We start from the raw sequence: 24,326 nt of genomic DNA on the forward strand, positions 1-24,326 counted from the left end.
TTGTGAGCATTATTTTATAGGCCAATTACCGTAACCACCTGGCAAGTCTTACTTCGTAGGCTTTGAATCTAAGACCTTTAAATTTACTTCTTCAAAATCCAAAGACCTTTAAATGTGCTAACTGCAACAATCTTGATAAGGTCCTGAAATTAACAGGTGTTTAACCTTTTGTAATCTACCCCCATCTCTGATGTGTCCTTCAAATCCTCCATTTCTTCCAACCTTGTATGTTGTATCTACCTTTCGGCCATTTAGATTATTAACTTGCATTATCTCCACAGCAAAGCACAGACTTACATAATACCAAGCAGGCCTTAAGTAAGGAAATAGCTGCCCACGGTCAACAATGCTGAATGTTTTAAAAGCACAAATGAGGGAACCCCCTCCTTTCACATTTCAGCAATGCAGCTAAATATTAACTCTACATGAATGCACTATTTTCTATGTGGCTTTTGTTTAATATTAAAAGAGACTTCACCATCTTTTCACCCTCTTCAGACACCTCTTCAGATAAACACAAAACATGGACAGGGATTTTCCTTGCACCCATCCTAGATTGTCTGTTCAGCACTGGACAGTTCCCTTTATATTGGTTATGCTGTACAAGCAGCTCACTGGCCTTCTGTTTTACATCTCGCATGGGTTCCATCTGTTCTCCCCAAACTTAAACAACTGTTGCTGTCTACTATAACTATTCCTCTTGTTCCTCTTTCCTTCCTCCCCTTTGCCACCTGTTCATCCTTCATCACTCAGCAGCCCACCCAACCCTTAGTATCTTGGCACCAATACATCTTCACTCCCTGGGTTCTCTGATCCCAGTGTTCCCCCTGGTACTTCCTTGTGGCTAGCATTCTGTGTGCCCAGTTACGTCTTGTTTGTATGCTCAAAAGCTAGAGAAAAGGGAAAGTTTTCCTTCTCCCACGCTAACTGCAACAGGACTCACCTTACTGTGTCTGTTACCAAGCTACTCTTGTCACATACCCCATGATATTTTGGGAAGGAGACCCATCACTCTGCATTTTGATAGATTTGTTTTTATATTGTTTAAATTCTACTATAGTTTAAATACTTTAAAGCTATTATCTTTTATATGTTTTTAGCTTTATTTATTTTATCCCTATTGTTTTGATTTCTGTAAGCCACCTTGAGTCCCAGTCTTGATAAAAGGCAAGATATAAATAGATACAGTAGTAATAATAATACTAATAGTAACCTTGTATTCCTCCCTCATTAGCTGCAATCATAAGCAACTATTCCAACTCCTTCTATTTTTCAGCACTTCTGGGGTATTATAAAGTAACAACTGAATGCCAAAAATGACACACAGTGGGGGTTTTTTAAAACGAGAAGGGTAGGGAGTGTTGCGTAGCAGGAATACATTTGAAATGTGTAAAGTCAAATGTGTGCCCTTCATTTTACCTCTGTGAATGGCCACCACCTCTCTCCAACTGATATCCACCATTGAGGCAGGACCCCAGAACCATGCCAAATTATTAAAGTTTGGGCATATGTGCCTCACAAATGTAAGCATGTAAAATAATATATATTGAGATATATTTTAAAAATATGCAACAAGAACAATCTTCCTAACAGAGAGAAAAAGCTGTCATTGCACAACTATCATTCATTTAAGTCATCAGTTAAAGACTGTGTTTTCTCAAAATACTTGACCACAATTTTTTAAGTGAAAGACAAGTGTCCTTTCCCTAGTTGAATGGAATATCAGCATGCCTATAGGTAAATTCTCAAGACAGCCCCCATCCCTGCAAAGGCTCCATTTATAGTCTTTTTTCTGATCTATAAGACCTAAAAACAATTTCCTTTAATCTCTCTCTCTTCCCTACTATCTAATATGCAGTGAAGGGCAACTAACTCATCAGTTGGTACAAGCTACACATACACAGCTACACCACACAGCTACACATACACCACAGTTATCACAGCTACACATACACCACACACTGAATCCGAACCTTCCTGACAAACCTCAGATACAACTGCAATCTTAAGGTTTCTGTTCTGAAGGGTTATGCCAGGACAGAGTTTGAATCTAGAACACCCTTGGCTCTTAGTCAATACGTTATGGTTGCTCATACTTATGCCACACACCCCAAAATTGACACAGTCAGAAAATGGGGGTCAAAAATGATTTTTATTGCAGTTTGGATAGAGTCCTGGTGGCTAGCAGAAGCTGAGTGTGTGCATCTTTGGCGTATAATACTGAAAGAGGCTCTTGTTTGTTTCAATGGCTGTTCTGCTGAAGCCAGCATGTCTCAGTGAACAAATGACATCTCTGATGAATTTGGAAACCTAGCACATGTTCCTCTTTCCCACATGTTCCTTTTGCTACATATAATGCCAGGGGGTTGGAGACCTCCCATTAAAATCATAGGGAGCCCTGTCAGCCCTGTCTAAACACCTCTTGTCATTTCTATTCCTTTGAAGTTCCCATTTGCTTTTTTAAAAGATGAATTCTAAATTGTGAAATGAATCACCTGTATGGAGATGAAGGGCATGAAAGAATGAATGACAGAGTGAGCGTTTTGGGGGGGTGGGTGGGAATGACTTCAAATATCTTTGAAAAGAGTTGATTGACTTTTATTATTAGAATATAGTAGATGACAAAAGATTATGCCTTTCAGAGACGTTTAACCTAAATTTGATCAACAGTGGCACAATGGTTTAAATATTGTGAAGCACTGATCCAGCTTTCTGGATGGGGTGGGGAATCTCTTCTAGCTCAAGGGCCACATTCCCTTGTGGGCCACATGCCTGTGATGGGCAGTGGGAAGAGCAGTGGATTTGACTCTTACCTTCAATCAGATGTTCCCCTATATTCCAACCAGAGTCTTTGCGCATGTACATACAGACATCTGTTTATTCATGCTACATCCAGACAAGCAAAAGGCACTGTTACAGTTCAGAGATACATGGCATCTGGCAAAAGCACTTGAGGAGGACACAGAGTAAGGTCAGGGGAGGGCATGGCCTTACAGCATTCTAGAGAGAGGGGGGGCCTGGATAGCCACATATCTGAGGTTCCCCACTAGGGGCTGCATGGCCTGTTGTTTGTCTCTGTTTTAAAGGTGACAAAACCACACCTGTCAAGGCATGACAAGTCTTGATACCATGACTAGTATGCTCCTGTTTCCCACAGTTATGCACAGGTCTTGGGTCTCTAGAGATGACTAAATGGTGAAAAGTTGGAGGATAGGAACAGGAATGTTGCATCTGTTCTTACGAGCTCTGATGGAATGATGGAACAGGGAAAGACAGTAATGGTTGGTTGTATTCCAAACTGGGTTGGGGACTAGGTAGTCATCCAGCAATTGCAAGCACCTTTTCAGATTCAAGTGTGTGATGAATACAATACTTGCTGCAAATAGCACAATGGTTTAACTTAAAACTGTTTTCTTAAAAAAGGCGGGGTGGGGAGCTCATTATATGCCCAATGCTGTTTCTATGGATTTTAGTAGGAAGGATATCAAGCCCTAAATTGCAATGGATTTCACTTAGTTTAGAATTTGATAGAGGGCATGTAGGTACTGCGACAATTCTTATTTAGCTCTTTGGGGAAGCAGCATTAGCTCAGTGAGAGGAACTTCCAGATGGATACCAAGCCTTTTAGTTGCTTATGACACAATTGCAATCTCATCTGTGCATGAAGAATTGCCACTGCTGGTGGGTCTTGTGAAGAGGGCATTTCACAACTAGAAAGAAAAACTTGTTTTTGTCATTTTCTTTCTCAAAAAGCAACACTATCCATGTTCTTGGAGGGTGGCATTGCCCAATGAACATTCAAGATGATTTTTAAAAATAGTTATAAGTGAGATTAGTTGGCATAAGTCTATGTGCATATATTTCTTATTATATCCGGGAAGGGTTCCAATCTATAGAAAACATAATGTAGCTCAAGTGTCGGGCAAACCATGGATTGTAGTTTTGAATTGCCCAGAGCAAAACAAAGAACTTCTAAACAATCCTAAAATTTATTTATAGAGGCAAAATTTCAAGCATATTAAAAGAAACATAAAATAGCATCCTGAGCATTTCACCAATTTCATCTACATTTTTTTAAAAAAATATTTGGGGCTCCTATGTCAATTGCATAAACATAAGCTACCTTTTTCATTCAGTCAGATTGGATGCAAAATATATGGGGAGAAATCATGTTCATATTGTCATAACAGGTGGGACTCTACAGTTTTTTCTCTTTTCCTGGGGCATCTGTTCACAGAATCATAGAATTGTAGAGTTGGAAGGAACCCTTTGGGTCATCTATGCCAACTCCCTTCAATGCAAGAATCACAACTAAAGAATCCCTGACAAATAGCCATCCGACCCTGTTTAAAAACTACCACCACCTCCTGAGGTAGTCCCTTCCACTGTCAAACAGCTTTTACTGTCAGAAAATTATTCCTAATTGTTAGTCAGAATCTCCTTTAGTCAGAATCCTTTATGGTTACTTGCTTAACCATATTCATACATTTTATTTAACTTACTTCTGACTACACAGGTACTTATGGCAAGGTGAATTTTAGAAGTCTTTTCATGCTTGTTGTTTGGTGAGCACAGATCATGCAACCATGAAGGTTTCCTTTTAGCCTTCATGTTCTGCAATTCCGAACACTGCTGTTAGACTTTCCCCAGAGCTTCCCCCTCCATAAAATGATCTGGATTCTAAACTAATTCTGCTACTGAGGCATATAGCCCAGAAATAGCTGTGCAATGATCTTGCCCAAGTAAAGAAGAGATTTGTATTTGTTGCCTCTGCCGTTTCTGCCTCTCTCACACATGTTAGTTTAAATAGTGGGACTTCAGCCTTGAGTGGATTATTGTAAACAGAGTTGGTCTGCCTCAGAATCTACGAGTGTGTATGTGTGTGTGTATACCAAAAAAGTGCTCTAAATCAGGCCCCATATATGTTGTAAGTCTGCACCCGAAACACACAAAACACCCAAAAACTCTAAGTGCATACTTTGTTTTCACCATACTCCAGTGATACTTGGTGGATATTTCAGGTTATGCTGCATATTTCTGATGTGGCTATGGATGGAACACTGCACACCTTATCTGTCTTCCTCCTATCTAATTAATTTCCCTGAAATGTGGCAGCTTTATATTTTGCTGTCTCCGAAGTTAGGTTTTCATCTTCTAGTACTTACCAATGTTGCTTCCTTTTCTCCTGCTTCTGTTAAATTCATATTGAAGCGCTTGTTCATGTTGGCAGATGCTTCTGGGATTCCTCCAAAGCACGAATTCTTCTGTGCCATGAGCTTTTGCTCACATTTGCATTAGCCTGGGCTAGTGCAAATCCATAGGTCATTTTTATATTAGTTGTGCACTGCTGCACAACAGACCCTGGTGATTTTGCATTTAACTGCAACATCCCTATTTTCACTCTCAGGAACAGGGTTGGCAGCTGGCTGCCTCACATCACTCAGCATTCCTAACTGGGCATGCACTGTATTGTTGGATCGGCAGGAGCCAACACTTCAGATGTAGCTTGATAGAACTGTAGTATTTTTCTACCCAGAAATAAGTTTGAACTCTACCTTTTTGCCACATAACAATCAAACTCGCCTGTAAGTGTGTTACTCCTCTAAGCCATGCCTTATGATTCTCAGCCCCTGTAAGTCATATGCTGATTTGTTGTTAGCCATGATTTGGATATGTGTGGCAGAGGAGATGTTGGTAATTTACTGGCTGCTGCAATTACCCTTATCATCAATTGTAACTAGAGATTTTAGGGGGGGGGGGACAGAAGTCCTTTGGCCATGTAGAAACACCAACATACTTTTATTTCAGGAATGTGACCCTGGCCTCCTAAACATGTACTGCCCACAGCCATCACACTCAGCTGAGATAATTTTAGTTGCCAGCTGTGTTTTCATTTCTGTTGCTAGAGTTTGGTTGTGTAATGTTGTTGTGGACCTCTGAATTAGAGTTGCATTTCTGCGATGGTCTGTGTACATCTCTCTGCAGCATCCCTTACTTGAGACTCTAGTTACAGACAGGATCCAGGACCAAGAGATACTACAACAGAAATGCTACTAATTTTGTTGAGCCTGCATTTTTGTTTTGGGTCAGCCTTGATTTCCCCCATCAAATTATTCTTCCCTGTTATGCACAAGCACCTACATACGAGAAGTAATGGCGTCTAACCATTAGTGAGGTGCATTTCAATGGATTTCTATTAATTTCCTGCCTCTATATAGTGCACCAAGCTAATAACATTACAAGCTGGAATTCATTCAGAGCTTTTTGAAGCTTTGCTAATTAGGAGAAAACCTGTCGTCAGTGCTAATGGGGCTGTATTGGTGTTTTAAAGAAAACTCTGGCTCCGTCCCTCGCTTAAGCTTTGCTGAGGTCTACACAGTCACAGGAATGTTCCTCTCTCGCACACTGACTGAATTTTATAGTATAAGTTAACGTTCCATAGCCCTTTCCAGTTTCCTAGCCAAAAGCTGCTATTTCTACACAGGAACACCATTGACACATGATGCAGAGTGTGTGTCTTTTGTACCCAAGAAGATGTCAACTGGCCATACTTGCATCTCCACTGGAAAGGCACCTGCTCTTTCACATGAGGTTCCCCTCGGTATCATGATTCAGTCTAAACAAACAAATAAACAAAAAATCATCCCAATAGCACCTTAGAGACCAACTAAGTTTGTTATTGGTATGAGCTTCTGTGTGCATGCACACTTCTTCAGATACGCTTCAGTCTCTTTGTCTTCTTTACTAACCCCTTTTCAAAGTGACAGTGGCTCTTCATTGTGCACGCTTATTATGATACATGGATGTGATTAATCTCAGTACTTGAACCTGCAGCCCACTCACTCGGCACGTACATTGTGAACCACCAACGTATGCCCTTCTCAACAGCCATAAGCAGGATACAATAGTACACAGACAGATTCACAAACAGACACATGCACGCAGAGCTCTAAAGCCTGAAACACGCATCATTCAGTTACTTTTTATTTTTATTTTCATAAATGACATTTTATAACATGTGCTTCCAAATCCTCTCTAGGAAACTCTCTGTAACACTGCAGGAAATGCATAGATGTGCCTATATGTTTGGGTTCTGGAGGGGAAATGGAAGAGATGGGCAGGGAAGTGGGGCATTGAACTGAATATCTGCTTCCTGTGAAGTGTGGTGTAACATACATTCAGGAACCTAGGAAGTTTTCAGTACTGTGCTGTTAAAACCGATGAGTATATAAACCAGGCCAGAATCAATTTGACAAACGGGCTGCCTGCTTGGATAGCATTTTGAACTTTCCATAACACTCGGGCAGCCTGAAGATGGGTACCAGACTGACCGATGAATGGCAGATAGTTCAGCAAAATCCTGACAGCCTGCTCCTCATCCCCCCCCTCCCTCTGTGTCCCACGGGAGATGCATCCTTTCAGGTGAGCTGCCCGGTTGTCTGCATGAATAAGCTCTGACAGCCTCTTGCCTCTGGCCAGGCAGCATAAAAAGTGAGTATAGGAAGCCACTGCTATCTCTTGGAAGGCTGTGATGGATTTCAGCAAGCTCACCACCACATAGGCCCAATTCCAGCACATAGATTTGCATGAAGGGACTCTTCCTACTCAAGGAGGGCTTGGCTTCAAATGATGGCAATTAGAATACTTTGTCTTTGGTCCTTGGCTTTTCCTGAAGTCTTCTTCACAAATTCACACAAATAGTGTGAAGTCTTCTTCACACTATTGCTACAACCGAGCAATCTGTCATGTCAATATACGGCATAGATTCTCCCTCAATGAAGCAGAATCTTAGTGGGGCAGTTAATGGATGCCCATGCAAACAATAGGCAGACTATGGTTATTCACAGAAACAATCCTGTTCCTCTCACAGTTACATGGCAAAGAGGAGTTGACCAGTGATAGCTACTTATTTCATGTGCATCAACGATACCCTAATGATAGTCATTGGTGCCAAGTGCTGACATGTTTTGGCAATGAGCAGAAGGTGTCCTATGCACTGTCCTTATATTAATCTATGGCTTCAGTCATGGGTATGAGAGGGATGCAGTGCAAATGCCCACCCAGATCTGGGTGACTTTCCACTGAAAGGGCTGCCACACAATAGTTAACTGTTCTGAGAAAGGTAGGAGCAGAAGAAAGATATTAGACTATGGCTTGTGGGTTTTCACTGTAAACAGCTGGTAAATGGCTACATCTGGACTCAGAAATTGCAGCAGAGTTCTGTTGTACAAAAGGTTACATCCCTCTCTGCGGGACCCTTTGGATTGCTAATAGGAAGAGATTAGCTGGCACCCTCTGTAAAGTACCCTGACTCATCTTGGAGAAAACAACAAACATGTGCCAGAGGTGGGAGAACAGAGTGAGAGGCAAGGAGGGGATGCTAAGTAAGTTGGAGAGAGAAAAGAAATATGCTCCTATCACAATTATTAGGGTTAAAAAGGTAAAGGAACCCCTGACCGTTAGGTCCAGTCGTGAACGACTCTGGGGTTGCGGCGCTCATCTTGCTTTATTCGCCGAGGAAGCTGGCTTACAGCTTCCCGGTCATGTGGCCAGCATGACTAAGCCACTTCTGTCGAACCAGAGCAGTGCACAGAAACGCCATTTACCTTCCTGCCAGAGTGGTACCTATTTATCTTCTTGCACTTTGACGTGCTTTTGAACTGCTAGGTTGGCAGGAGCAGGGACCAAGCAATGGGAGCTCACCTCATTGTGGGGATTCAAACTGCCAACCTTCCGATCGGCAAGTCCTAGGCTCTGTGGTTTAATCCACAGCACCACCCGCGTCCCGTTTATCAGGGTTAGGGTATCTTAAAAAGAGAGGCATGGAGCAGTCTGGAGATACAAAAGACATCTCGTTACTGAGAAGGGGCTTATTTATGGACATTAACCTAAATTTGCAAGGTGATTAGAGGCGTTACCTGGATCAGTTAGGACACCAGGTGCTGGGGGATTAATTAGCCTCATGTACACCTGCTCATGTTTGTGTTTTGCATTGTCCAATTGCTTACCATTATCTTTTCAAGGTCAGTGTTACCTTACCATGATCAGGTTTATACTACACCTGTTACCTCTGATTTGTCACAATGATAGGTGTACTCATTGCTCTGATCAAGCTAGATCACACAAACACATAGCCTTGGGGGCATGTACAAAGTTCCAGCTGAACTGATCTTCTCAGCAACAACAGCCCAACTTAAGTCAACATAGTTATCTTGTACCCCGGCATTAGAATTCAGCTCCTGAGGATCTCGCTCAAAATTGGATGTGTCATGATGAGCTATTATCTGAAGAGATGAATGTGCCTCTACGCCAGCCTGGCTCTCCCATCTGCTCAGATAGGTGAAGCATCCTCTTAGGCAAGATTTGTTTTTCTGATCTAAGATGTATTATTGGCACAAAATGCCTTTCAGTTGTGTCATAGCTCAAGCCTGCAGCGCTTACGCAAGTAAGTAGGCTGCCTTTGGCTCCTGTTGAGATGAGGTTGGCAAGATCAAGCCCCTCATATTTGGTTCTCATTCCCACTGCTCTCTCCTGCAGTTGGGAAGCAATCATCTGAAATGTTGCGTGTTGCGTGTGTGGTAGAATATACGTATCCATCAAGCGTGCATGATGTCATACCAGGGAGGAGTTTGCTTCTCTTACTTAAGGTTATTGGTGGCAGGGTGTGTGTGTGTTGGAAGTTGCTCACAAGCATCATTGTGATTTAATTAGAAAGCAACTAATCATCATGCGTTGGGTTTGCATTTGTGGTTCTGTCTTAATGCCAAACGATACAAAGTGAGGAAGGATGTGGCATAGAGAGAGCATTTCTTATTGGCTGGGCTACAGAATGAGCACATGCAGTTTGATAGGTCATTCCTATGGCTGATCAAGCCCGAACCATGGTTTTGTTCATAAATGAGGAATTCTGCTGACACAGGTGCTGTGCTCCCCAAGCTGCTTGGGACAGCCTCACTGCCTTCAGTTCAGATACCAAAACAAAATGTAGACTGCAGCTGTAGCTCCACTTGTGTAATCTAAAGTTGGACGGTGCAGCAGAAAAACGAGTATTACAGGGAAAGTATTTCAATAATCAAAAGTTCTTTTCCTGAATTAGGCTCTTCACTCTCCCCCTTTACTATCTGTCACCTTTGGTTAGGCAGCTCATCTCCCCAATCATCACTTCCTTTCCTTTCCTTTTATTCCATAAACAGACTAACATACTATTATTTCAAAAGAAGGGTGCAAAAACGAGCTTTCCTCCCCTTTTTTTGCTTAGCGCTAAGTGATGTTTATCTTGTTTAGAACAGTGGTTAGTAAATTGTTCTATTTCTCCTGTAATAGTATTGTGCTTCATGTGAGAACCAGCTCCTGATGCATAGCTTTCTCAACACAGGCACAGAGAGGGAGAAAATGTGAGGGTTTGGATGTCAGACCATAGGATTCTACTTTGTGGACAGACAGCAAGCAAGAGAAATGCCTTCCTTCTCAGTGATGCTATGCATTAGTATTCCCTTTGCAATAGTTATTCTTGGTGAATGCAAACAGGCTATCCAGAAAGACAATATGGGATGGAACCAAACGCTGTGATTTGCTGCATGCCACTGCTGCTCTGCCTTTACCAGCTAGGATCCTCTTGCCAGTAGTTTAGATCCTCTGGTTCAGCTCCTCAGTGGATCACTTCTGCAACCTAACTTTTAGTTCTCAGCCAAGACTGAAGGCCTTATTCCCAAGAATACCATTATAATACCAACTTGATGGGAACAACAAAAGTAATAAGGAATCACCAGATTCCATAAATTTGTTGGATTCCAATGGCTATTCTGTAGCTACTGTGCACTTCAGCCCATGTCCTTTTTCTTTTTTGCATCATGGCAAATGCCAATAATTTCATATTGCTCCTCAGGTACTTCTTCATCCCATTGTTAGTCTACTTGGGAATTAGTCATGCCATACACCCAAAGACTGGGCATGCCGTGTTAAGGATTTACTCAAGCAATCAGTGAAGACATGCCCCAATCATATTTTAGCTTTTGTAAGATAGTCCCACAAGCCCCAATCAAAGTCAAGTGTATGGTATGGTATACAGTCCATGAAGAATGGCTGTGGTGATGATCTTGTTGTGAAGGGTAGGCGTATTGCTCTTCACTCCTTCCAAAAATAAATCAGGATAGAAGAGTACTCCAGATTTGGAGAGGAGAAGTACACCATTGTTAATTAAATAGAAGATGTTCACATAAACTCCACAAACAGTGGGGTATTGATATAGGGGGAAAGGAACCATTGCCAAGGATGATGGTTGTTTTAAAGACTAGTTAAGAGCTTGTGTGCTGGCGTGGTAGAGCAAGGGAGTGCTCAGTCTAAAATTGTCATCTAAAACTTCTGAAGAGACACAAATTGGCAATCATAGGGAAGCAGTGAGTTGTGTCATTGGCACTTTTTATAACACAGGCAATGCCAAACAGGTGCCTATGACTACTTTCATGAATATATTCCACACAGCAGTCACAACTGATATAGGGAAGGGATACGTCCTTGCAACAGAAGTGCAACACGGATAAGAAAGTGAGGCTGGACTGTGCACCACCGATGGGAAACGATCATGTGTTCATTCTGTTAAAAATAGATAGTCATCTAGAAATTCTCTAAGGCTGCAATCCAATGCGTGGTAAAGTCTGACTGAACACAGTGAAACTTACTTCCATGTAAACATGCATTGGGTCAGGCTGCATGACCACACTTCTGGTACTGATGAATAATACAATACAATAATAATAATAATAATAATAATAATTTATTATTTATTATTTATACCCTACCCATCTGGCTGGGTTTCCCCAGCCACTCTGGGCAGCTTCCAACAGAACACTAAAATACAGTAACCTATTAAACATTTAAAGCTTCTCTAAACAGGGCTGCCTTCAGATGTCTTCTAAAAGTTTCGTAGTTATTTTTCTCTTTGACATCTGGTGTGAGGGCATTCCACAGGGCGGGTGCCACTACCAAGAAGGCCCTCTGCCTGGTTCCCTATAACTTGGCTTCTCATAGCAAGGGAACCACCAGAAGGCCCTTGGCGCTGGACCTCAGTGTCCGAGCAGAACAATGGGGGTGGAGACGCTCCTTCAGGTATACTGGACCAAGGCCATTTAGGGCTTTAAAGGTCAGCACCAACACTTTGAATTGTGCTCAGAAATGTACTGGGAGCCAGTGTAGGTCTTTCAAGACCGGTGTTATATGGTCTCGGTGGCCGCTCCCAGTCACCAGTCTAGCTGCCGCATTCTGGATTAGTTGTAGTTTCCGGGTCACCTTCAAAGGTAGTCCCACATAGAGCGCGTTGCAGTAGTCCAAGCGAGAGATAACTAGAGCATGCACCACTCTGGCGAGACAGTCTGCAGGCAGATAGGGTCTCAGCCTGCGTACCAGATGGTGCTGATAAACAGCTGCCCTGGACACAGAATTGACCTGCGCCTCCATGGACAGCTGTGAGTCCAAAATGACTCCCAGGCTGCGCACCTGGTCCTTCAGGGGCACAGTTACCCCATTCAGGACCAGGGAGTCCTCCACACTCGCCCACCTCCTGTCCCCCCAAAACAACACTTGTCAGGATTCAGCCTCAATCTGTTAGCCGCCATCCACCCTCTAACCGCCTCCAGACACTCACACAGGACCTTCACCGCCTTCAATGGTTCCGATTTGAAAGAGAGGTAGAGTTGGGTATCATCCGCATACTGATGGTTTATTGACTGTAATTCCTGCATTGTAGGGGGTTGGGCTAGATGACACCTGGGGATCCCTTCCAACTCTGTTCTTCTGATGGACCCATCTAGTCCTCAGGGTTGTTGATTTTAAAGATCTGGTCTAAACCTGACTCGCAATTGCCTGGCCTTGGCCCTCAATGATTCCCTGAAAGAAAAGGAAAGCAGCTTTGGGACTGGAATAGCAGGAGGAAAGGGGATACTTAGCCCTTTCCCTTCCTGACATTTATTTGTTTCATAGGAACCCTCTTAATTATTTTTCTTCCATTAAGGAGAAGATACAGCCCCCATCTTTTCCTTCACCATTTGGAAAGCAGATTGGGGGTGATGTTGAGTAGAAAAGTGGAAGGAAGTGAAAGGGTTAAGCAGTCCTTTCCCTAATCCATTCCTCTGCTCTGCTTACATCTGCCTGAGGCTGCTTTTCATTTAAAAAAACAACCACCACATAAACCACTAGGGGAAAGAGGCACACAACTACATGTCACGTGCAGTTTGGCCCTGCGATTCTAACATCTCATGGGGATATTTCTAATTAAACCTTTCCCCTTCTGGAAAGTGTGTCTTATCAAATATGTGCACTTATAAATAAATATATGATGCAGCTCAGCATGGTGCAGGTGTGGGATGTAACTCTCAATTTGCCTTCAGGTTCATTCATTTCAGGGTTGTTGTTTTTTAAAAAAAGAATCCTGCATTTTGGGACACAATTTGTTTTCCCTCTGTTTGTTTCTAGCATCTATGGGAAGGTTTCACAAGAAAAAATGCTTTACATTACACTACTCTACAAAAGGTGCTGCCTGGGGCTCCTCAAGGTCCTTGGCTGTCTGTTCCTCAAGGTCCCGCTTGTCCTTGGAGGATTCTGTGCCTGGTACCAGGTCAGGGCTAGGCATGACACAACCTGGGTGAGCATTTACCCCAACGCCAACATCTCTTTCCTGAGCAGCCATTGCTGCTTCAGACACCAGTAGTTTATATGTAAAGTTAAGACTTCTTTGCTCCAGGGTGCATAACTTTATACATGCTTACGTTGAATCACATTTGCCATTTTAATGCCCATTCACCCAGTTTGAAGAAATCATTTGGGGGTTCCTCGTTATCCCACCCTGAGCAATTTGGTGTCAGCCACCTCACTGCTCACTTCGAACTTCAGATAATTTAGAAACCAGCACTGGTCCATATAAAAGCACTTGTCCCAATTAGGCCAAACCTTCAGATTTCACACATTTCAAGATTTTGTGACAGTTCTCATCTCAAACATGCCAAACTGCATTAAAAATGTTTTAATGTAAAATACATTTAGAAATACATACATATAGAGATAAATATCTCGTAACTACTAAGCTTACTTGGATCTTTTGATGGACTCTGGGTTGTTGTTGTTGTTTTAAGTCCAAGTCCCTATCCACATGCTTATTGATACTCCCAATGAACTTTAAAAGGATATTTAGGCAGGAGCAAAGTCTGCCTTCTACCACTAAGCCATAGTGCTTCCCCTCTTTACAGCTTCTCCTCAAGACTGCATCTCCTTCTTGGCTCTCATCATTTCCCACTGGTTAGCCTGCACTCCCAACACTGCATATTTTTGAGGTAGTATCCGTCATAGCTTGTCTTCTCTGGATTCTCTGCCATGCTCTTGCACCCAAATTTATATGTATCTGAAGAAGAGATGCTCACTGGCAATGCATCCTTCAATACAAGGGATGCTTTCTTTGGTAATAGAAAGCTTGTTCTTTTGTGTTCTGCTCAGTTATAGTATTTCTGTGCATTCTCAGGAATTTGATGCCGCAGATGTGTGGTTTTGATATGAACCAGTGCACAGAATTTGGGTTACCGTGGTGCAGATTTTGATTTATAGACTTCACGCAGCCAAGAGAACTGATGCTTGCAATTCACTCTCATCTCTCCGTCCTGCTGTAGACAAGTCCCAGCACCATAGGACGCCACCCTACTGCCATATCTTATCATTATACAATGATAACAGTGTAAAAAGGAGACATTAAGCTGTCTTTTCCTTCAAGGCCACTAGTGAACTCAACACTTGGAAAAAGTTGAAGGAAATTTTTGGCACTACTCTTGTTATTTGTTGCTCATTGTGCATGTGGCTGGTGCCTGAGGAAAAGAGTGATTCATAATCTTGAACCTGTCTAAGAGGGATTGAAAAAGAAAAAGGAGTGGCTAACATGTTCCATTCTAGAAGTTGCTGGACTACAGCTCCCATAATCCTTGACCATTGGCCATGCAGGCTGGAGCTGAAAGCTGTTTGAGTGCTGAAGCAGCTGAAGATCCAAGGATCCCAGCCCTGATATAAATGAGCTGTTTCTTGTACAACTTGCAGGCTGCAACAATAATTCATTAAGGAATCCGATTGTTTCCCATCCTTGCATTGGTAACAGATTGACTCTAGGCCTGTTTCCCCACTAGAGAGAACAGAGCCTATTACATTGTATGAGCATTAAAGCCTCTCCTACTTCTTCCAAGCCAAACTCTCTTGCCCTCTCCATGTCATGGAAGAGTCTTTGTAGATCTTGGCTACACAAAGAAAGCAACCCATGTGTTTCCTTCCACTCCTGTTCTGCGGAGTCTAAAATTCTCACAGATGAAATATCATTCAAACATCCACAAAAGCATCTCACTGTGGGAAGAGTCTTGATGTATTTTTTTTAGTGCTGCAGCACTGAATGCAGATGTACTTTTCACAAGGAACCTGGAAATCTTGTTCATCACAATCCAGGTCCCTAATAGGGTTGTGTTTGTTAGTTCAGAACTTTTCATGAAAATCAGCATCTTCTGAAAAGTGGGACTAAATTTTTTTTTTTAAAAAAATCAACAATTAAATAGATATATATAATGCATTTTCTTTTAGCCCAGTGTTCTTTCCCTTTTCACCACCTAATTTCTTGTTCCTGTCTTGCCCCCACACTCCCTCCCTCCTCTTGCCATTCTGTAACTTTTCCAGAAAGGTTTTCATGTCAGCTGGAGCAAAGAGTTTGGACACTGTTTTATCTGTGTAAAAAAGAAACAATGGGATCGGAAACCCAATAGGAACTATCCCATTTGCAAATCAAAATGAGATCTAAAGAATCACTCTGTTTGAAAGCTTGCTGCACAGAAATTTAAATTCATGTGTTCTACTTTATTTGCTTTCTTAGCAAGCTTCTGAAATGGAAGAAGTGATGTATTACAATATAGCTCCTGTGCAACTCCTATGCATTTCAGAGGGATTCATACTACAGGTCTAGTGGATTGTGCCCAAGGTATTATTCATTTAATGCAGGATTTTAAGATGCTTTTCAGAATAAAAACCCTCACAAGGTAGCCTACAATTTATAAAACAATTCATGAGAAATAAATAGAACAAAATCCAACAATGATTTAAAATACCATAAATTGACAGCAGATAAAAGCTAATTACAGCCAAGATTAAAGGTGTAAGAAATACACTCCATAGCATCATCCTAAAACAATCAAGAATATGCAAGATGGTTTTAAAGCTTGCTTAATAACCTGAATAGCAGCATCAGTGGTGCATAAACAGGTAAATAATGCTATAAACCTGGGACCTTTACCTCACCTGGAGAGAATGAATAAGCTTAAAGATGTGGTGTTGCATATTTCACTTCTATTTATAGTTATAGATACTAACTATACCAGTGGCGTAGCGTGGGGGGTGCAAGGGGGGCCGGCCGCACCGGGCACAACATCTGGGGGTTAGGGTTAGGGGGCGCAAATCCACGGGTTAGGGGGCACAAATTACTTGCCTTGCCCCGGGTGCTGACAACCCATGCTACGCCACTGAACTATACTATTTATAGTTATAGATTCAGCCCCCTTATGGAATGGGAACCTTGGGAAACACTTTGAAAACCATTAATGCTACCTGGAAGGAACCATGGTTCATATCCCACAGGGATATTTCTTCAAAAGGCACACCTAGGAGAGAGAGAAAGAGATGCAACTGAGATTTTCACATAACTAACATTGTGATCTGAAGGCACCTTATTTGAATTCCAGCTTGGTATGGACAAAACCAGCCTTTTGAAACCCAGTTGCCTCCAGAGTTGTTTTTTTCTTCTCTGGGTTGCAACTCCTACCATTCCTGACCATTGCCCATGCTGGCTAGGACTGATGGGAGTTGGAGTTCAACAAATCTGGAGAGCACCAGGTTGGAGAAGGCTGATTGATATAGAGTAGTAGCGGCTGTCAAACACATGCCTTGTGCAACCACACCTGGAAACACCAGGGATTGAAACAGACAACTTTTCCACGCAGAGCTTGTGCTCTGCAACAAAGGTATGCCACCTCCTTTTCCTTTTGTAAAGAATATACTGTGTGTGGCAAATTACAGATAATGGGGCCAAGGTTCAAATGTGTCAGCAGAGGCTTTAAATATATATATTGTAACATAAAGCACTGTGAGTGTGTGTGTGTGTGTGCAGTAGCAGCCAGTGTGGTTGAGCAGAGCCATGGAGCTGCTTTCTTGACACCAGCATCTTACCTGGAGGAAGATGAGGTGGGGCTAGGTTGGGGCTGTGTGGAGGCAGCAGCATGAACACCTGATTGTCTCTGAAAGTGCACTAACACAGCCCTGATCTTGCCGCAGGAGCCTCTGTAGTGGCTAGTGCTGGGAGTGGGTTTCCTTGGCTGTGTCCCATCACATCAGCTGCTGCTACTGTGTGTGTGTGTGTGTGTGTGTGTGTGTGTGTGTGTGTGTGTGTGCATGTTTTTTCAAGCAAGAATACATACCATGCAGAAGTACACATGGCATAAAGTTCAAACAGCTGACATACATTATATGTGTTAGAGAGTTCTACTGTGGCTTCTACTTACGATATTCTGGCTCCTGTCTATGCATTCCAATCTTGACCCATAGACAGTGCTTCAAGTGAATGGGCAACCACCAACACAGAGAGTCCTGCTGGCAACTTTGACACCATCCTGCTTCTTCTCTCTCTCTCTATTGGTTTTTCTTTCTCTTCTCATATCTCCATTACATCTAGTGTTTATACAAAAGAATACATTCACAAGAAAGAAAATGTAACGCCCACAGTATATTCTTCTTCTTTTTTTTAATTGCATCGTATCACATAGAGACAAGTTGTCTTACGTTCATCTTGAGTTGTGAACAGTTTGCACTGTCTTCTATCCTTCCTTGCAGGGCTCTGGCTGATATCCTCCGGCAGCAGGGACCAATCCCCATAGCACACTGTGAAAGAGAGACTATCTCGGCTATAGATACCTCCCCCAAAGACAACACACCAATCAGAACATCCTCCAAAAATCACTATACGCCGGTGCGCACCTCCAAGAGCAACCCAGGTAAGTGTTGCGCTTCTTCAGTACTTATAAAATCACACTCTGGTGATTTTATTGGGGGGAAAGGAGGGAATTTTGTTGGGGGGAAATGAGTCAAGATGGAGGCTTAGTGCCTGAGGATTCTATGGAGCAGCAGCAATGGCTTGGATTTGAAAGTGCATTTGTGACTATACTTTAAGAGATGCAAATAAATTTGTTAATGGACTTATTGAGACATGTTTAAATGCTCGGTGAAGGTATAAGGTGAAAACAATGGCATTTTGCAGCAATGGAGTACAATAATGAGCTGTTACAATAGAAAAGAATAATAACAATAGACAAACAAATGAAATCTGACAAAAATATGTGGGTGGGAGCACTACAAAGGGCAAGTGAATTGTGACATAAGCTTTCAGTCTTAAAACATGACCCAAATCCTCATCTGAGCACTGGAATCTTCTGCTAACTCCACTACCCACCTCCTGGGAAATAAGACATACTTTGTATTATCCATTATATGAACTGTTACAGTCATAATGGGATACTATGTAGAGCGAGATGCCCCAATTCAGTCACAAGTGATTGAATATGACACAGGAGTCATTGGGTAAAGCCTTCCTGCCTCTGGTTATTTGAGAGGTCAAAGCAGGTGACCTTAAAAGGGTAATAGCTCCACAAGGTGCTGAGGCAGCTCGTCTCTTTTGCCACTGAAAACTGCAGATTCCCAGCACAACACACAGGTAGTGTGACTGGGCCTGTCTTGGGCATCTTTTCCTCTCTTTACCTTATTGATTGCATCCCAAGGGATCTTCCTTCTGTTGAGGCAAAAGGTAAAAGAGGGGTTTCAGCAGAGAAGTGGAAGAGGGGAGGGATACCGAAGCCATCTGTATCTGCAACACCTCCCAAGCTCCTTTCTCCTCTATGGGGATTCCAGATCTTTGTAGTTCCATGGGGGCGGGGTTAGAGCAGAAAAGACTCAGATGAATGGGAGGTTTCAGTGAGGAAATGGTGGGCGAGGGAATGGTTAAGCGCTTCTTTCCCACAGTTCTCCTTCTGAATCTGCTTTTCACTTAACAGAAGCAGCCACCAACTTAAATATATATATTTGCATGTAATGTGAGGATCATCATAACTAAGAGGCAGGGCTGCCAGATATTTAATAGAAGATGCTATAAGTGCATAGAAGAAAAATGAGGCGAGAACTGCAAGTTTAAGTTAGGTGGCATACGTTGCTTTGTAAAAGAAGGCTGATCTCTGGCTGAAAAGTATCATAGAATGATGAATCGTAGAACTGTGGAGGATTATCTAGTCCAACCCCTGTGCAATGCAGCAATTGCAACACACAGTCCCAGTGTGAGAGCCAGTGTGGTGTAGTGGTTAAGAGCGGTAGTCTCGTAATCTGGGGAACCGGGTTCGCGTCTCCGCTCCTCCACATGCAGCTGCTGGGTGACCTTGGGCCAGTCACACTTCTTTGAAGTCTCTCAGCCCCACTCACCTTACAGAGTGTTTGTTGTGGGGGAGGAAGGGAAAGGAGAATGTTAGCCGCTTTGAGACTCCTGAAGGGGAGTGAAAGGCGGGATATCAAATCCAAACTCCTCCGCTGCTTCTTCTTCTTCTTCTTCTTCTTCTTCTTCTTCTTCTTCTTCTTCTTCTTCTTCTTCTTCCCGCAACCTATTTGAAACTACCCCAGACCCTGCCTAACTTTGCAAATGTGCTAGCAGTTTTATTGTTGCACCACTAGGGAGAGCTTTTGATGGGACAAGCTCTTCCAATAGGGGAAGAATGAGACTGATATGGGTGCAAGGATGGATGGGAAACCTGCAGGAAAGTATGGCATGAAAAGAAACAGATAGTGATTTCTGCCATAACTTGAATAGATGCATCAACAGTGTTCTGTAGCCCCAATACAGGCATTTCCTTCGAAACATGGATGGCAGGTAGTGTGTGTGGTGGGGGAAGTAAATGTGGATTGCCCAGAGGCACTGAACATGGTCCCACTCTCCTCTTCACATGATTGCAACCACATAAGGGGAGAACCACTAAGACAGACAGAGCTTGGTTCAACTCTAGTGCAGGATAATCGTTAATTGATATCCAACGGTATATGTATTTCTGAGGAATGAACTGACAGAGGTGAAGATGGGACTGAATAGGATACTAACAACTAGCAGAGGACAGTTTTGAAAAAAAGATTCTCAGGTAGAATAATGAGTTGAGACACAAAGGTACTGAGTAAACTAAGAAGATCTTGAAACCATCCAGGCTCTGGTTACTGAACTGTGCATCTAACTGACACTCAAAGTTTCTTAAAGGTGGGGTGAGCCTAACCTGGCACTGAGTTGTGTGTAGTCAGGTGCCCATTCTCTTCCTCAGTGGACAGATATTTTCAGGTGTTGAGGGAGGCCTTCCTCAACCTCTCTTTCCCTGAGCCCTACAGCTCTGGGTAGGGAAGGAAATTTCACCCCAAAGAGAAACTGTAACTCAAACTCCAGGTCCCACAGTGCAAAGTATTTGGAACCTCCCTTAATAACGACAGTGCCTCCAAGTGGAGTAGGGCTTCCAGTGTGGCTATCCCTGTTCTGTGGAATAGCATTCTTGCTGAGTACAGCAGGTACTACCAGCACTTTCTGGAAAGAATTGAAGACATTTTTTGTTCCAACAAGCTTTCCCAACTGGATAAGTGAGTCTTTGCCATGCGTGTCTATTTTGTTTTGTTTTAAATGTATCTGCTGTTTTTGTGTGTTTAACTGTTCTTTGCTGCTTTTGTTTATACATTGCCCAAGAAGGCAATTAACAACAACAACAGCAACAACCACCACAACAACAACCATATATTTCTGTATAAAGATAGTTGCACAGTCCTGCCAATTCTGACCAACCAATTTAAAAGATGTGCCCCTTTCTGACAAAACCCCAATAGTTCACAGTGCAGAACAGGCAAGGAAAACAAAATACCCCCCCCCAAAAAAAACCTTAAGCATTTTTTATATTAAGAAAATCATACTCAGGCCTTATGTAACCAGCTGATCTTAGGGCTAATCAAGACTTCATTTTGTGCCATGTTTACTATGCACAGCTCTGGGGTTTCAAGGTTCATGTCCATGCCATGCGACAAAGAAAAAAAACCCACCACTCAGACATGGACCTGGAAATCTTGGATGAGCCCTTACACTGTGTCCTGATGGGGAGTGCATTGTGAAGAGGCAAAGAGACTCAGCCAAGGACAGTGTGAGTTTAAGTAACCTGCCAAGCCCCACCCCATGCCTGTGTACTAACTGCTGAGATTTCCATTCCACCTTAAGGAGCAGACATGTGGAACTGTTGCGTGTCACATGTCTGTTTACATTCCAGCACAGCTTGCTGGGAACTTCCGTTGTGTATAGTTTTTGCTTTTTCCCGTTCTCTCTGAGAAGACGAGAGAGACGACATGTTTCTTTGTCCTGATTTATGATTAATAAATCTGTAGTTGTAGTATGCTTCCACAAGCCTCACGCCTAAACTGTGTGCGCAGTTCTCTCTGCTGATAGTGTGCCCTGGCTCTGAAGCCCGGGTGGCTGATTTATGTCAGAGCAGAGGCCGATGGTCTTCGCAGTGGGACGGCTGGAAGGAGATAGCCCGGCTGGGGCTAGCCAGCTGGCCTCCCGACCCTCTGCATGTCAACACTAACATGCGCTCTTCACACTACACCTGATAGGCTTCACCTCCATCTGGGGCCCCTGCAAAGCTGCTCCTACCTGACCCCTCTGTGGAAAGCAAGGGAGCAGACTTCTGGTTCTAAGGCAGAATGTAATCTATAGCTGTGCCTATAATCTATAACCGCAGAACCTAGAGAAAGAATTGGGCAAAAGCCAGTGTTTCCTGCATTTTTTCCTCCCTAGCTAGTATGCCGAGCAGGTAAAGGAGGTATTTAGCAACTATAAGTTAAGAAACCACTTCAGCACTACCAGTTCATTACCAGAAAACTGCAGCATTAAGTGGTGCCCCACATGCGTGAATTAGTTGTTCCAGCTCACCTATCTCAGACAGAGATTCCACATCCTCTTAAACCACAAGGCTCTCGGCTGAAGTTGATGTATGTATGCATGCATTCAGCTGTGGCTGATTTGTACAGAGGAATCAAGTTATGCACAAGCATGTGTGAATGTCTTGAGCTCCCAATCTCCTGCCTATAAAAATGCAGTGGTGGTATTGCAGGGGCAGGCTGTTGGGAGGAAAGAGGAAATTAGTTCAGTCGAATAATAATAATAATAATAATAATAATAATAATAATAATAATAATAAATGAAGAGGAAATTTGTCACTGCAGATTATCTGGGACATACACTTAGCAAATGAGGAAGCTGCCTCACACTGTTGGCCCATCTAGCCCAGTATTGTTGACACGGACTGGCAGCAGCTTCCCAGGCTTCCGTGCAGGGGATTTCTTTACCTGGAGATGCTTGGAATTGAAACAAGGAACTTTTGCATGCAAAGCACATGTTCTGCTATTGAATTATGGCCCTTACCAAATTCTGATGGAATTTAAATGCTAAGAGCCAGTTTGGTTGCAGGAAGAAATGTGGGTTTAGGGGAGTCCTGGGCTTCGACTCCGTACTGACAAAACTCTCACTTCATCAGGAGCCATCAGCAAAGAAAAAGAGGCTGCAGTTTAAGATAGTTTCCTCATTCATCTACATTGTGTTAGGAGATATGGCTGCTGAAACTATTGTTTCAATGACAGCAGTTTTGAAACAAAAAGATGTGTTAAAAAAAGGGCTTTTGCAAATATCCCTATTTCTTGCCTCACAAAGCAAAAGTGACATATTTGCTGATATGAATAAGTATTCTAAATAAAGGAATAGGCTTCTGAGTTGTTACTCTGGATCTAAAGAGAAAGAGCGAAAGAAAGATCTCTCAATTAATGGAAAAGGTGAATAATAGACCCTAGTTTTGTATTTTGGAAGAGAAAATGGGGACAATGTGGTCCAACAGCGACCACCAGGGAATTGCGAAAATCATATTTCTTCTGGAGGTGCTCTGAATATGCAGTGCCATGATTTGGGGAGCTAGAAATATCTACAGGGGAAACATAATGTAATCTCTGCTATAGACTGCAAAGGCAGCAGCATGCCTAACATACGGATGTCAGCAATGGGTCTCCTTTGAGGAAGTGGTTCCTCCTCTCTGCATGGCCATCCAGGGAATTCACCATTTGCTGTTGTGAGTTAGATGTAAAACACGGTATGCCTAAGATTACAAGAAATCTCCCTAATTGCTCTATCTATCAGTATTCCTTTGGCACCATCACAGAGATGCTAATTGTTCAATCTCTGCATTAAAGCTCTGTCTCCTATGTTTTTGAGCTTAAGGTACTGTTTCCTGCTATCCGTTCCCTGTGTGGGGGGCAGTTCAAGGCAAACTCAGAAAAAAAGGAGCGAGGTATAATATTATGAATGACTTGTTATTTGTACAGTTCAAAGCACACACTATTTCAGTCATCCTTATTGGGTGCTCTGGCGAGCCAGAATGTCAGTGGGCCCTCTGGTGTCCCCAGAACCTTGTCCTTAACCTTGTTGTCCTCTGGAGCTAGTTCTGGATTAGCAGGGTGGAAGACCGATGCTGAAGTACTATAGCTTGCTTACATCTACTTGGTGAGTCCAAGCCTGAGGTGCGGTTGGCTATAGGTTTATGGTGGAGCACATGCATTCCATACTCAAGGTCCTAGGTTTAGTCCCTGGAAATGAGCACGTAGCTGGTGATTTGAAAGAATTCAGCCTGGGAACACCTGGATAGCTGGTGCAAGTCAAAGTAAGGAATAGTGGGCCGGGTGGACAAACGGCGTGGCCTGATAAAAGGTAGCTTCCTATGTCCCATCAAGATTTGAACTAAAGATATCCTGGCACACACCTCTGTGTCTTCTTAACTACCTAGACTAGTTGTAGGAAAGGGATATGGAGATTTAGGACATCTTTGCAATCATCTGTATATTTGCAAAATATAAAGACTAAGCATTTACTGTGGAGCTGCAGAGTCAGCACCAAATGCAGAGCAACATCAGTTCAGCCCCTACAAAATCTGAACCAGCTGTTAGCACAGTGAAATCCAAGCTGCCTCTTTTAGCTTTCTCTCTTTCCCTCTGGTCAGGCAAAATGGCAAGCATGAATGACTCAAGATATGTTCCAGATGTTTAGAAACAATTGGGGTTGTTGTTTTCTGCTGTGGTCAGATTGTTACCAAAAGTCAAACCATATATAACAGGACAGGATGCCTGATAGCAATATGGGCAGGGGAGATGACAGAGTTCAGTGAGATATCAGAGAG

General features: G+C 42.8%; 1 protein-coding gene across 6 annotated transcripts in view; it reads left to right on the plus strand.

The window, feature by feature from the left end:
* Positions 1 to 24,326, plus strand: part of SHISA6 (shisa family member 6) — a 271,138-nt gene that overhangs the window by 2,704 nt on the left and 244,108 nt on the right. For all 6 annotated transcript variants that reach the window (XM_077924331.1, XM_077924334.1, XM_077924332.1 and 3 more), the window contains exon 3: positions 17,890 to 18,050. In XM_077924331.1, coding sequence (XP_077780457.1) covers positions 17,890 to 18,050 — 161 coding nt within the window. The remainder of the gene's footprint in view (positions 1 to 17,889; positions 18,051 to 24,326) is intronic.

Source organism: Podarcis muralis, chromosome 2, assembly GCF_964188315.1.
Source record: "Podarcis muralis chromosome 2, rPodMur119.hap1.1, whole genome shotgun sequence".
In the NCBI taxonomy this organism is placed as follows: domain Eukaryota; kingdom Metazoa; phylum Chordata; class Lepidosauria; order Squamata; family Lacertidae; genus Podarcis; species Podarcis muralis.